This window comes from Trematomus bernacchii, unplaced genomic scaffold (genome assembly GCF_902827165.1).
Source record: "Trematomus bernacchii unplaced genomic scaffold, fTreBer1.1, whole genome shotgun sequence".
Classification (NCBI taxonomy): domain Eukaryota; kingdom Metazoa; phylum Chordata; class Actinopteri; order Perciformes; family Nototheniidae; genus Trematomus; species Trematomus bernacchii.
The window spans coordinates 3,631,831-3,645,547 of NW_022987727.1; the positions used below are offsets into that span (position 1 = coordinate 3,631,831).

The 13,717-nt window shown below is 39.0% G+C and overlaps 1 protein-coding gene across 1 annotated transcript in view; it reads left to right on the forward strand.

Annotated features, from left to right (window-relative positions):
- Positions 1–13,717, forward strand: part of cpne5a (copine Va) — a 69,865-nt gene that overhangs the window by 38,355 nt on the left and 17,793 nt on the right. The window contains 6 exon segments of the mRNA XM_034144622.1: positions 3,276–3,379; positions 3,643–3,747; positions 5,812–5,853; positions 6,323–6,398; positions 8,725–8,778; positions 9,368–9,429. Coding sequence (XP_034000513.1) covers positions 3,276–3,379; positions 3,643–3,747; positions 5,812–5,853; positions 6,323–6,398; positions 8,725–8,778; positions 9,368–9,429 — 443 coding nt within the window.

Here is a 13,717-nt window from a genome sequence, read left to right on the forward strand (position 1 = left end):
CATATAACCACCAAACATTGTAATTACTGTTGATGTTTTGGATTGTATGATTTGTTTCCCTCAAGCAAAACCTTAAAAATATGTATCACCGCCGTCTTTTGATTGCTTTTTTGTGCGTATGTAAAACCTTTCTTCACATTGACAAAAATTAGGCTTATGGTCATAGACACGTAGACAAACAACCAGATGAAAGGAGCAATGCATGAAGCATAACAATATATATCTTTTTAAATGATGATTCATACAAACCTTTGGCTCATATTTGGTTAGCATATAACGCTATTCGTATAGCTATTGTTGGCATTGGTTTGGAATTATATTGAAAGACCAGTCCCACTTTTTGAAATTGGCAGTTTGCATCTCTTTCCACAAACCCCATCCCATCCTGATGGAGCAGAGACATTGAAAGAAAGATGCAGACTGCACTCAGTATTCCCTGGCTGCTCCTAAACCTCAGTGTTTGAAATGAATGTTCTGCCGTTTTTTGCTGACCTAATGAGAAAACACTGTTGGGCGCCAAGGTTGGTATGTGTTATCTGTGCCTAATGAAGGCTTAAGGCACCGCGTTGCCATGCAAGTGTAATTCTAGAGGCCAAGTCAGCGTTAGGCGGGATATTGATAGAATGCCTCTAATTATAAGGCCTTAGATAACTGACCGGAGCAAACTTTAAATCCACAAAACAAGCCACAATAGGAACATGTCAAATGAAATGTTCTTGCAAAAACCCACTCCATTGATGAGCTTTATAAGATTCAGGTACGACCTGGACTAACAATGTTTCTAAAAGTATTTGAGTTCATGGGACACAAACTGCCCATTTAGATCTCCAGTGGTCTGGACCAGTAAGCTCATTGTACAAAAACCTATAAACAATGGCTTTACATTTGTAAAGAACTAAACATGGTAAAGCAGCATTCAGTTATTATGCTCCGAATATCTGGAACAAACTCCCAGAAACCTGCAGGTCCGCTGCAACTCTTACTACTTTTAAATCCAGGCTGAAGACTTTTCTTTTTGCCGCTGCTTTTAATTGAACTATTCACATCTTAAACTGCACTGTAACTTTTAACTTTTATCCATGTATTTTTTCTTTTAATGTTTATTTTATTATCTTTCCTTTTTAATGACTGATTTTAAATGCCATTTTTAAAATGTCTTCCATTTTTGTAAAGCACTTTGAATTACCTTGTGTTGAAAGGTGCTATATAAATAAACTTGCCTTGCCTTGCCTTGCCTTGCCTTGCCTTGCCTTGTCTCTTATGTATGTAAAAGTACATTCACAAAATGAACAATCCATTTACAAACAGCAGATGAACAGCCTGAGATGCCTTGCTGATCTCTCAGCTACAACTAAAAGCAGACCTCTTGTTGACAACAACTAATTTATCGTGTCTGTTCTCATATGTCCTTCCAAGATATTTTATTGTTCACCATGATTTGTCTGCTGGTGGTGCTGAATATTATTACTTTAAGCACTGAAAGCTACTGTGAACACAACAAGGACACTTGCTTCCAATTTACCTCTGTGAAGAAATACGAACTGGTCATTATTGAAAACCCTGACACTCTATTTCCCATTTTCTACTTTTTGACAAGGACATTTTCAGTGTCAGTGTTGTGTCATGTAGCCTAAGCATATGGGACGTATAATAGCATATCAGTATAGGGCCTGCTACTCTAATTAGGACAGGGCTGCCCACAATGGGCACATAGGGATAGCATTGCATTTTATATGAAGTATTGGATTAATGGCTCCTTTTGCAAAGTTGTGCAGTTCTCAAGTGTGCTGGATTGGACCCATAATGGGGGCGTGTGGCGCAGTGGATAGAGCCTTGGTGTTGGGGTCACAGGTTCAAACCCCACTGCATGTCGTTGTGTCCCTGGGCAAGACACTTCACCCCAAATTGCTCCTGTGGGGATTGTCCACAGTATTGAGTATGTAAGCCGCTTTGGATAAAAGCGTCTAACAAGTGACATGTAATAATAATCTGGCCCGCAGGCCGTATGTTAGACATCCCCTTGGTTTATACCATACTGCAAAAAATGTAAACATTTCTCTCACCAACATATATTGTTAAATCCGTAGACGCATAGATAATAACAGAATATGACAAAGGGAATACAAAACAATAGAATGAAAAATGATAGATATACTACACCCCCGCTTCACACTTTTAATCAGCGCTTTTACTTTTCTTCTTAACACTTCCACAATGCTGATTGGAAACAAAAATGTTATTTAGAAGCAATGGGGGATAATTAAATCAGCTCAATTTTCTAGAAAAGTATCCATTTAGTGGCATCCATCTTTTTCTCAGCGGTTGCCTTAGAGGCTGATCCTCCGTGATGGGGGTTAGTGAGAGGCAGGTCAGAGGCAGATCGAGCCTCACTGATGTGGGTCAAACCAATCAATGGAGGGCTAGCCAAGCACCATGCTGATTCAGATCTAATAGCTGCACTTCAAAACCTAAAAGCTAGAGAGACCAGTGGGGAAACAAACAGCTCTTCTTCTGCCAGTGGAGGGCTCTGAATGTCTTCTGGTCTCACATCTCTGGCTTAAAGATATGATGGTTAGACTCTTGACTTGCATATGCCGTATGTTGAGCATGCTCAAAGAAAGTCTCAGATAAAATGATCTTGAGATAAAAGCTGTCATTTCTGAAAAACACTGCAGAGTTCTTTTGATCTGGACATTTACCTATCCAGTTTGTGCTCACTGTGCAACACCAACTAATATCTTGACCACAGGCAGACTATCTGGAAGCGAGAGCATTATGGGGCTGGTTCATTGTCCTTTTAATGGCAGCGCTCATTGAAATGCTGCCTAAAATTAGTATAATTATGTTAATGCCAGCCTTTCTAATGTATCATTAGCAGCACTCACATACTCCACATCCCTTTTGTACACAACCCCTCCCCTCCTCCATTTGCTGGTTTTAGCATCCATTTCCTTCCCTCTGCTCTGTCTCTGATACTGTTACCATGATTATATGCAGCACACCAAGCTATTTTCCATTTGATAGCTCTTATCCCATCCACTGTTGTAATGCAGGAGTTGCATAATAAAGAAAAGATGTTTGGGAACAAGGGCCCACTGGCTTGTTTTGCCCTCTCTTATTATAATTCAGCACATTGCTTTTATTTGTTGCTCCAGAGCTTTTATATCCTGGCATACAGCATGTATAAACAAACAGTAGGAAAACAGAGGCAGAAGCATGGATTTAAAATGTCCTTTACTTTTTTGTCTCTTCATTTCTCTTTTCTTTGTCTGCAGGATTACGCCACCATGCAATTCTGTGCCAACAAACTAGATAAGAAGGACTTCTTTGGAAAGTCAGACCCCTTCATGGTCTTCTACAGAAGTAATGAGGATGGAACGTGAGTTTGCCTCTTGCTTCTTCTTCTTCTCAGCAGGTATTTCATTTAGCCTATCAAAGACAGGTAGGATGGTGTGGGGATCAAAGAGGAAGTGATCCGAGGTCGAAAGAATTACATTGAAATCCCTTGAACTCAGAGGCACTGAGATGAATTCATGCAGACATGGTTTCAAAGCAAAGCGCAGCAGGAATATTTTCACACTGTATTTTTTCTTAGAGATTTGTCTTTTAGGATTTTGAATCCCTGTCGACCTGCGTTTCCAGGTTCACCATCTGCCACAAGACTGAAGTGATGAAAAACACGCTGCACCCTGTATGGCAGCCCTTCTCCATCCCTGTCAGAGCGCTCTGCAACGGAGACTATGAGAGGTGAGATAAAACAGGATGAACGATAAAGTGTTCTGCAGATGAAGTGTGATTTTCCACTGGAAATCAAAGCCAAGCAGATTTTCAATATGTGGTGTTGGATTGGTAGTGTCAAATTTAGACACCATTGATTTTCTACTGTTATTTTATCTGGTGTAAAAGAGAAACATTACCGGACAGTTTTTGACTATAAGCTACTGTATCTTGGCTGGCTGTTTATTGATTTGCCCACAACTGGCCTTTCAGAGCATTTAAGTTTCTGATTGGCGGCTCCAGGTGAAACTCCTATCTTATCTGGATCTCAGTTTTGGCAGAAAAGTCATACAAAAATGGAGGAAAAAGTCAATTGTGAAGGGAACGTGGCTGCACTCATCGCTCTTAAGATGTTGACAGGTGTCTCAAAATACAGAGGAGTCCTGCTATGTGTTCGTTTGTGAGTGTGAGTGTGAGTGTGTTCGCACAAGCACAAAAGTGTGTAGGCTCAGACAGCCATGGGAAAGGGTACAAATCGTCAAAGAACATGTCAGGTATTGCCCTCTCCAACACGCTGGGTGTCAACCTAGGTTCTTCACTGCGATCCCGGCTCTGCTCACCTGGAGAAGCTAATTGGGTCAGACAGATGGAGTGGAAGCATGAAAGGAGCCTGATTCCCTTTGAGGATTTAATGGCAAGATGTAGGGGTCTCCCTGCAGTGCCTGTGAAATATCTACAGTTAGCTTTTTTTATGTGCTCTATTTTCAAGTCCTAGACAGCGAAAGCCACTGCTTGGTAATTTTTTTGATTCTCAGCTAATCATTGAATAATGTTTCAAACATATTGGCTTTGTAAAAATAGGGGTTGTCCTGGTTTATAATCCGACAGTGATTTTGAGGCTTTGTATTTCCTTTGACTCAGGCATTTGTCAAATGCAGAGCTCTTTCATCTTTATAGATACTGCAGACTCCCCAGATTGAGCTACAAAGAGAAAAAAGATTCCCCCTACACTCAGCAGTATAGCATATTACACTACAGGAAAACAGAAAGTTATATTTGATATATTCTTCTACCACAATAACCTTTGGCAAGTCAAAACAACAACCGATCTCGATCGCGTCGTAGTGTTCCTCATGATCATTTCTTGCACGAAAAATTCGATTAGGAAAAATAAGTATGCTAACTGACACATCACTGGTTAGTCATCTGCCATGAATATCAGAACACACTTATTTTTAGTAAAGTGTACGAAAAATGTGATTGTTTCTCAAATCAAGTCTCTGAAATCTCACTATCTGGCTATGTAATATGTTTTTTCAGAATTGAAATTGAAAAAGTGACTGGTTGTTTCACATATTCACATTAAAACTCTTGCATTGTGCAGATAGAATGAGTTCAGGTCAGGATAACAGGGCAGCCCTACTTCACCAATCCTCCTCCAGACCAGAGACACATGATTGACAGCAGCTGATGGGAGGAAAGGGGCAAAGCCACTGATCTTTCCATCAGATACAGATACAAAGAGCAAGCACCTTCCTCATTCTCAGCAAATTATCTCAGGCATAGTTATTTAGTTTCTTGCCTTCCAAACTCTTTTTTGAGAACTTGAAATGATGCTCCCTCCCAAGAGGTTACTTTTATATCTTTGGCATGTGCAGTGAAATGTGCAGCTCTATCAACCCCGAACTCTGTCTTCAGTAAGTAACACAAACTTAATTATAAACAAGTCCTTCATGGCAGTTTACCAATACTTTTTTTGTTGCTTTTATTGGATGCAAGCCTGGCAGGAAGTAGGCTGTTTGGGTTTTTAGTGGTGGCAGTTTAGGTTAAATGATTTGTCAGTGACTAATGATGTAAAGAACTATTTTTGGCACCCTTTTAGCTCCTTAAAAAGACGTTTGCATCTTTCGCGTGCAAAAAAGTTGATTTAATTCAGCCTTCATTAGTAATTAATTAGCTTTAACAGCTTTTTTTAACTGTGTCATTTCAGGAAAGGCTCTCTGGGAAGTTTCGGTTCAAGGACAATTAGATGTATCTTTCATGTGTTACGTAACTGTTCTCAACACTTTTTCCTTTTTGTGATGTGTCTTACAGGGCAATCAAGGCAGAGGTGTATGACTGGGACAGAGATGGGAGGTAATGGATGCACACACACACACACACACACACACACACACACACACACACACACACACACACACACACACACACACACACACACACACACACAGTATACATATGCATACTTTATTGCATTACATGAATACACTATTTAGTGACATCCCTTTGCCATTCATCAGACTCTTATGATATTGTACACATTTCTGCACAATTAAAACTGCAAAGCTCTTTCACTTTTAATTCTTATATACTGTAAATGTTTTTGTAATTCTACATTTTAATTTATCTTACTGTCATTATGTATGCATCATCATTAAAAAGCAAATGTCTTGTATTTGAAAACCTACTGGATAATATCCTCCTCAATAAATTACATTTTCATCACCTTCATAAATCTTTTCTACTAAGTGTATTCTGTGTCAGGGTTGTACCTTCTTTATCTGAATGAACAGCATGTCATACTCTTTTTGTCTCTTTTCTCAAGTCATGATTTCATTGGTGAATTCACCACAAGCTACAAAGCGCTCTGTCGAGGTCAAAACCAGTTGAACGTCCACGAGGTGAGTTCAGATAAAGGCAGCCGGTCGGAGGTCCTAACCATTTGTGTTTAATTTCAGAGGGAAGAGGCTTTTAAAATATATAATAATTGTACATATTAACTTAAAGTTGACCTCACTATTGAGTATTTTAATTACACGGCACTATGTCTAGAAGATTGTTATTCTTCATCCTGTTCTTTTTTGTGCTCTTTTAACTCCTGTCAAGTATAATTCAGGTCACAATATAAAACATACCTCTCCTAATGTCTAATTTTCCAAGCCTAGGCCTTATATCCAGTTCTGAATATATATTTCTGTGTGTCCATATGCCTTACTTATGGTGTTCGAATCAGGTGAAGCACATACAACTGCACAGAACTGTACGCAACCTTTTACTGAATGTGTGGCTGCAGCTTTATCACAATGACTAGCCTAAAAGCTCACTTTCTGGGAACAAGAAACACACTTCAATTTAAGTCCAAATCAGAACACCCTTCGACTCAGCAAGTCATCCAAAGTTGAATGACCTCAGGAGGCTCTGGTTGTTGGAGTTGTTAGAGTTATGGCTATTTGAGATCAACAGCTAGCGTCCTCTGCATCTCCTCACCTTGCACAGCATTAAGCATCTGAGAGGTTAAGTGGTGCAGCTGACCAGATGAGGAAGGGTGTTTCTGCGGGGAGAATACAAATGGGAGTGCAACATATTGCTGCTGATTACAGTTTTTTTGGGTTGGTCCTTGGAGGGTAAGATTGGGTATTACTGTTCAGTGCTTCGGGGCTCCTATTAAAACACTTGCCATTTTACATTAGCTTTTGAATTAGTCATGGAGGTGGCTTAAGGAAAGAACAGGGCCAACGAAGAGTTAGAGGGTCGTGGTAAGATGGAAATAGGTAAGGAGAGACCAAGTGCGAAAGAGAGACAGAATAGTGAGTGGCATGCAGAGTTGCCCTTTCCCATTGCTGATATGGCCGATGAAGGTGCATCCATTACCCTTCACCAAACACCTTTGTATTTTAATTAGAAAGTAAAACACAGAAATTCCTTCATTTATTCTTTTCCAGGTCAGTGCTCTTGAATCAATTTCAAGATGTGGTCAAAAACAACATGAGGCTACCTCTTCACCATTGACAAATAAAGAATTTGAATAGGTCACCGGCCGCCGTGTTCAACTTTTCAGATTCCCGTGTTCTCAACCTGACATGCAGGGGCCTGCAAACATTAGCTGTGTGAGTGAGGGTGACAGCAGGCTAATGTCAACAGAGCCTGATGTAATTAAAGGTGATGTCTGTGTGACATGGTGTGAACATGGAAAGACTGATGGCTGCCAGGGATTCACGATGATACCGGCAGATCATCCGCAGATAAACACCTTAAAATGTGATATAGCCAGGAGAAACAATTTAGTTGGAAAAATGTTTCTGTTGTGTTTTAACATGTTACATCAGAATAAATATATCTATAGTTGAAGTATGTTTCATTATTTTCCCCAATGAACTTGTACATTTTAAAAAGCATTACATTTAATGTCTGCATCTCAATAACAGCATAATATGTTAACTGCTCTGAATGAGGGACCTAATGTTCTCTGCAATTAGTTTGAAACTAAATATGTGGTGTTACCAGTTTTAGTATTTGGCAACGGTCAAAAAAAGTAAGAAAACATTGACGTATCGGATGTCTGCAGAAATCCAATATTGTGAATCCCTAATGGCTGTGGTGCTGTGAGGCATCATCTGTGTACCTTTTACTTTATTTACTTTAGCACAGTTCCCTCCAGGCTCGTGCTTCATAGTATGTTTTTATGCAGACCGATGGAATAAGCAGTAGAGATTTTGGATTACGATAGCTTACTGTTTGACAAATGTTTTTGCCTGCAGGTTCTAAAAAATATTCGAGTACCGTTATCATTTAAAATCAGGTCTTCCTGCTTTTCACCTTTTTATATACGCATTTGCCCACATAGCACATTGTTCTCCACTGGTGCATTTCTACAATTGAGTCTAAATGTGGTTATCATTCTGTTTATCACAAGTGAATCATTGCTAAAGCTATATTTGTTCCACTATCCCCACCTTCGGTAATGTGCCTGGAAACATGTACAGCGCAGTGCAGGTGCTTATACGAATCCCCCTGGATAATCAGTATCTGGCTGCGAGGCATGATCAATGCTATCTCAATTCTCCCCTCCTGCAGTTATTGGATTCAGTCGCTCTGCCCCATTATCCTTACAGACATGGAGTAGTAGGACAAAGATGTTTTTATTACTTGCCTAAGGGTGGATAACAAGAACTGTGCTGAAAGTTTATATAATCATCATTCTTCTTTTCTATTCTGCCTTCATACCAGGTGGTGAATGCAAAGAAGAAAATAAAGAAAAAGAGATACATCAACTCTGGGACGGTGAGACTGACTTCTGAGATAAGAGCATTTCTCCCGTTGCACTCACACCCCGACATTTTCTTTTTATATCTCGGGGAAGTTTTCTCTCAGTGGATTGCATGAGGCAGTTCTGCTCTGTTAAATGTTTTTTTCCATTCCCAGTGTTGGGGCTTATGATCCAGACAGTACATTTAAGTACAAGGGAAAACATTCTCCTGACCTGAAACGGGGTGAAACGCCAAGTCCCTAGTTATGCACAAAGGACCTCTTGTCTGTGTCCTATTAGTGACGAGAAGTGATGGATGTTAATAAATGAGCCAGGTTTCTTTTACTGAGTACTTTGGCTGCTCTTGTTGTATGCGTTGACTCTGTAATTAAAATCGGTGGCTAGTTATCCATCACACCGATTATCAATCAGCGCACAGGCAGGCTGATGTTCTCTCAGTGATTGTAATACTAATATGCTGCCAGGGCGTCAAAATCATTCTGCATGGATAAGTCATTTTGTGGGTGGTTAGCTCAGAGGTCAGTGTTAATGTGCAGATTGGTAGATTTGGTTTTCCCTAATTACAAAGCATGATAATCAGTTTCAACCTTTTCTTTCCCTCAGGTGTCCTTGTTGTCATTCAACGTGGAGTCAGAGCACACCTTCCTGGATTACATCAAAGGAGGGTGAGTGTAATGTTTGTCTGGTGATGATATGACTGTTTATATTTGTATTTGTATATTATCTTTGTGCCAGGATCAATAAGGCGTTAACACAGGAAGTCCGACTATGTATAATTCATTTTCCTAAAGTTTCCCTTCACTCTGGGTTTTGCTTATTTTTTATTTCTTTGGATGTTCGAGCTTCGCTGTGCAGAATGATGTTTTTGCAGAGTTTGACACTAAAAGGCTGTTTTCACATGTATCTGCTCGAGGGGTAAAGTTTCTCTCTGCTCATCTTAAATGAGAGCACAGCTAGTCTGGAAGCCATTCAGCGTGAAGTGTGTTCACTACAGTTAAGAAGAAGACATTTTTCTTGCACTTAAATGTGTTGTTTACTTCACGAAGGAGTAGATGCAATTTTAATAACTCAGACCAAAGTCATTTTTTGGGAAGAAAAGCAATATTACGCACAATTATTCTTAAAAATGTATCCAGTGGATATTTAATTTCTTATACTGTTTAACATTAATATGTTAGAATTGTAATGATGTATTGTATTTAATATGGTGCTATGTTATACAGAAGTTATGTTATACTCTGAAAACCAAACAAATCTGATGCCTCACAACAGCCAAACAACAGTACTTTAATTACAGTACATCCAACTTATTAATCATACAACCATCTTAATGTTGTGAACACTCGCACGTCGTTTACACGGGAAATACATACCGTGTGACGTTAACTCTGCATCAGTGGCGATCCTAGAGTCGGTGGGGGCCCTAGGCAAACTGTTGTGTGTTGTGAGCATGTAAACATGTCATTGTTGTGACTCACAGAGATAAAGTTGTGGAAAATCCATGCTTTGAGATTGAATACAGTACATTAAAGGCACTACTTCCACTCCCCCCCCCCCTCTTTCCAATCTACCCTGCTGCCCATATTGCAGCACTTGTCCAAAATGTACTTCAGTATTATTATTCACTGCGGTTACTCAGTGGCCTGGAAGTTTCCACATGTGAGTAAAGTGTTGCCCCAAACGACACACTGTTGTCCACATCCACTACTATAGTGTAAATGAATATGGATGACTATGATAAAATATGGAGAAGATCCATGAGCTTATTTAAGGGCGGGCGACCTGTCACATATGGAACGATGTTTCTCAATGGATCAGTGGCTGCCCTGGTTTCAGTTTTCTGCTACTTTGCTGCTGATGGCTGAGTGTCCCAGATCTGTCCTGTGGTCTCTCTCCAGCTCACACAGAAGGACACACATATACACACTCACATCCACTCGAAGTGTTTTCATCCTTAGCTTCACTAACTGTTCGCCTCCGATTTAGTTGAGACAGTGGAGAAGTAAAATGATGTTCTTACACAGTGTGGTTCCAAATCTAAATGTACTGCATTTAGATTCATATTTCACTTAATTGGGGGTCTGGTCTTTTATGTTTGTGAATCTTACATTGTTTCATAATCAAAAATCCCCATTACACTTATCCAAGTTCTGTAAACAACTTTAAATGTGAGCTCTAAGATTTAAAACTAGATAAACAACAAATTGTCTGTATATGTTTTAAGATCACATTAAACCATTTTGCTCTCATGTTCCAGTTGATTTTTAGGAAACTCAAGTTTTAATCTTAATCTAAATTATACAGATATCAAGACATAAATAGCAGCATTTGCTCAGATGGCAAAACCGTGTTCCTGAATTGTAGAGCGACATATCTGGCAGATGGCTGCACACAAAAAGTTGCTTAACTGTAATATTTATGATGCACCAAATCCAGCGCTCCACCGAAAAATAGAAAAAGAAAGTACAGATGGATGTGTTTCAAGCTCTGAGAACTCTTGTGGTTCCTTGCTATGTATTTTCATTGTTGTAAATGTTTTAATACGATATTAGATAATCCCTTTTTAATCCCTGGAGGGGAAATGCAGGAATAAGTAGTAATTACTGCTGGTGTTATTCAACAGAAGGCATGCCGTCTGTTAAATAGTAAACAAGTAAACACTGATGGTTCCCCTGAGAAGACTCTTCCCAGGAGAACAACTTGGACTGAACCCAAGTGTGTGAACATGTGTAGGAAGAGTGGAGGTTTTCCTAAATAGAGAGTAATCAAGAATTGTATTTATATAACAAATATGCTTCTTTTGAATTGATATGGCAGGTTCAACCTAGATCTTACTGAAGACCACACTAGTTCTGGTATTTATCAGAATAAATGTGATTGCAGCTACTATTTAAGGCTGCACATGTCTTTCTGTGACCTTAATCTGTTGTTAAAGGATAGTCGTGTGTTACTTAATGTCAGTGCTCTAAAATCTGAGTGTAATTGAACTTTTAATAAAGTCATCAGTCTGATGCCCGAAACTGCATTTTATCCATCATGTTAATGAAACGCGGTAATCTTAACAGGAAACTGTTTAATACAGATATAAAAGTGCTAGATTACCCCATCCATTAATGAGACCCAGCATGGGGAGTGACACATTATGTGGAGTGGTGCTTCAAATTTTTGTTACAAACATTTTGAGATGTTAAAAGCTTATCAGGCACTTATGTGTGGTTTCAGCGCTGTGCTTGGAAGAGGGGCTGATGACAAAGACTATTACTTTAAAAGACTCACGGCAATTTAAGAAAAGATAAATCCCTAAAAAAGAAAATGACTCCAGCATCTGTGTTCTGATATTCTCTCTTGAGGTCGTTTAAATCATCATGAAAAACTCGCTGCAGACTCTGTGCCTTCTGTGTTCTCCCTCCTGAAATGTGCTCTCAACAATGAAAGTCCTTGTGTATTAAGAGTCTCAGAAGGTGCAGCGGAGGTAAGAATTGCCTGAAAGATACAATCAAAAACATGACAGGTTTAGTGGATCCAGAAGGGCTCAATTTTACACAGTCCTGCCTCTTTGTGCTAATGTCAAGGCTTTGTGTTCACTGTATTTATGTTTATATTGAGGGTCTTGCATTTTGTTGCTACATAGTTGTTATTGTCAATTTGTATCTGAAGGTGGAAATGCTACATGCATTTAAATGAACTTCCAAGTGACATCCATCCAAACACTTTGGGTTTAATTGATGTAAATATTCTACATGGAGCGATTTAAAGGTCCCCTATTATACTGTTTTTCATCAATATATTATAGGTCTCAGATGTATACAAAACATATCTCTGAAGTGTTTGGCTCGAAATACCAAACAGATCATTGTAGCATCCCATAATCCCCTCTGTTTCAGCCCTGTTTCAAAAGTGCTGATTTTCTGTCTGTTACTTTAGATGAAAATAAGGAGCCACTCCCCACGCCCCTCTGCCATATATTTGGTTAAAAAGAACACAATGGTGCTCTCGGAGGAGATTCAGGTGATAAGGTGGGGGGGGTTACCTTGGTTGTTGATTGGCTAATGGTTACACAAGCCAACAAATCGTTATGACATCATAAAGCGGCCCAAATCTGATCAGCTCATTTTCAGACAGGTTGTTATATAAATGGATCAGGACAGAAAGTGAGAGAATCTGTTAACCTGAACCTTTCAGAATCTCTTTACACAGAGGGGACACATGTTGATGTATAAAAGACATGAACAAGTGAATTTTGCACAATAGGTGACCTTTAATGCCCATTTATCTTTTTGTCATTATATTAATGAATTAGTTTGACAACACACCTAGCCCCCTTAGTTTTTAAATAATAACTGGATTATAATTTACATACATTTGTTATGTTTGATTAATTCCCAGCTTCATTCACATTTCTCATAATTAACCTATACTGCGTGCCAAGGCTTTTAAGTTAAAGAAATATGCCAACAATATGACTGATGGTAACGAAATCACGGTGTGCATAATCCCTGTTATTCTAGGCTGGATGTGAAAAACAATACTAAGGTATTTGGTGATGTTGAAGGACATTGAATCAATATTACAGTACATTGTCTTCTGGAAAAAGCCAAGAATCATCTGAGTGACATATAAAACATGACAGTGACAGTTGAGAACGAGAACATAGAAATGGAGCGAGAGGTCATTCAAACCCTCTAACATTAACGCTGTGTCCAGTACAAAATGGAAAAACAGATACAAAATTACAAAATACATCTCCAAGTTGCACATACAATTTGTGTGGCTAAGAGAAAAAATAATGTAGGTGTGTTATTAATAAAGACAATCCAACTGTTTGATCTCAGATCATTTTATGACATTTTACTTCTTTGTGCATAGCAACACACCTGATAATTGTCCTGTATGATTGTGAGTTTGATTCCTTTAAATCCATTAACTTTAGAATATTAAATTCTTCAGCCCCTT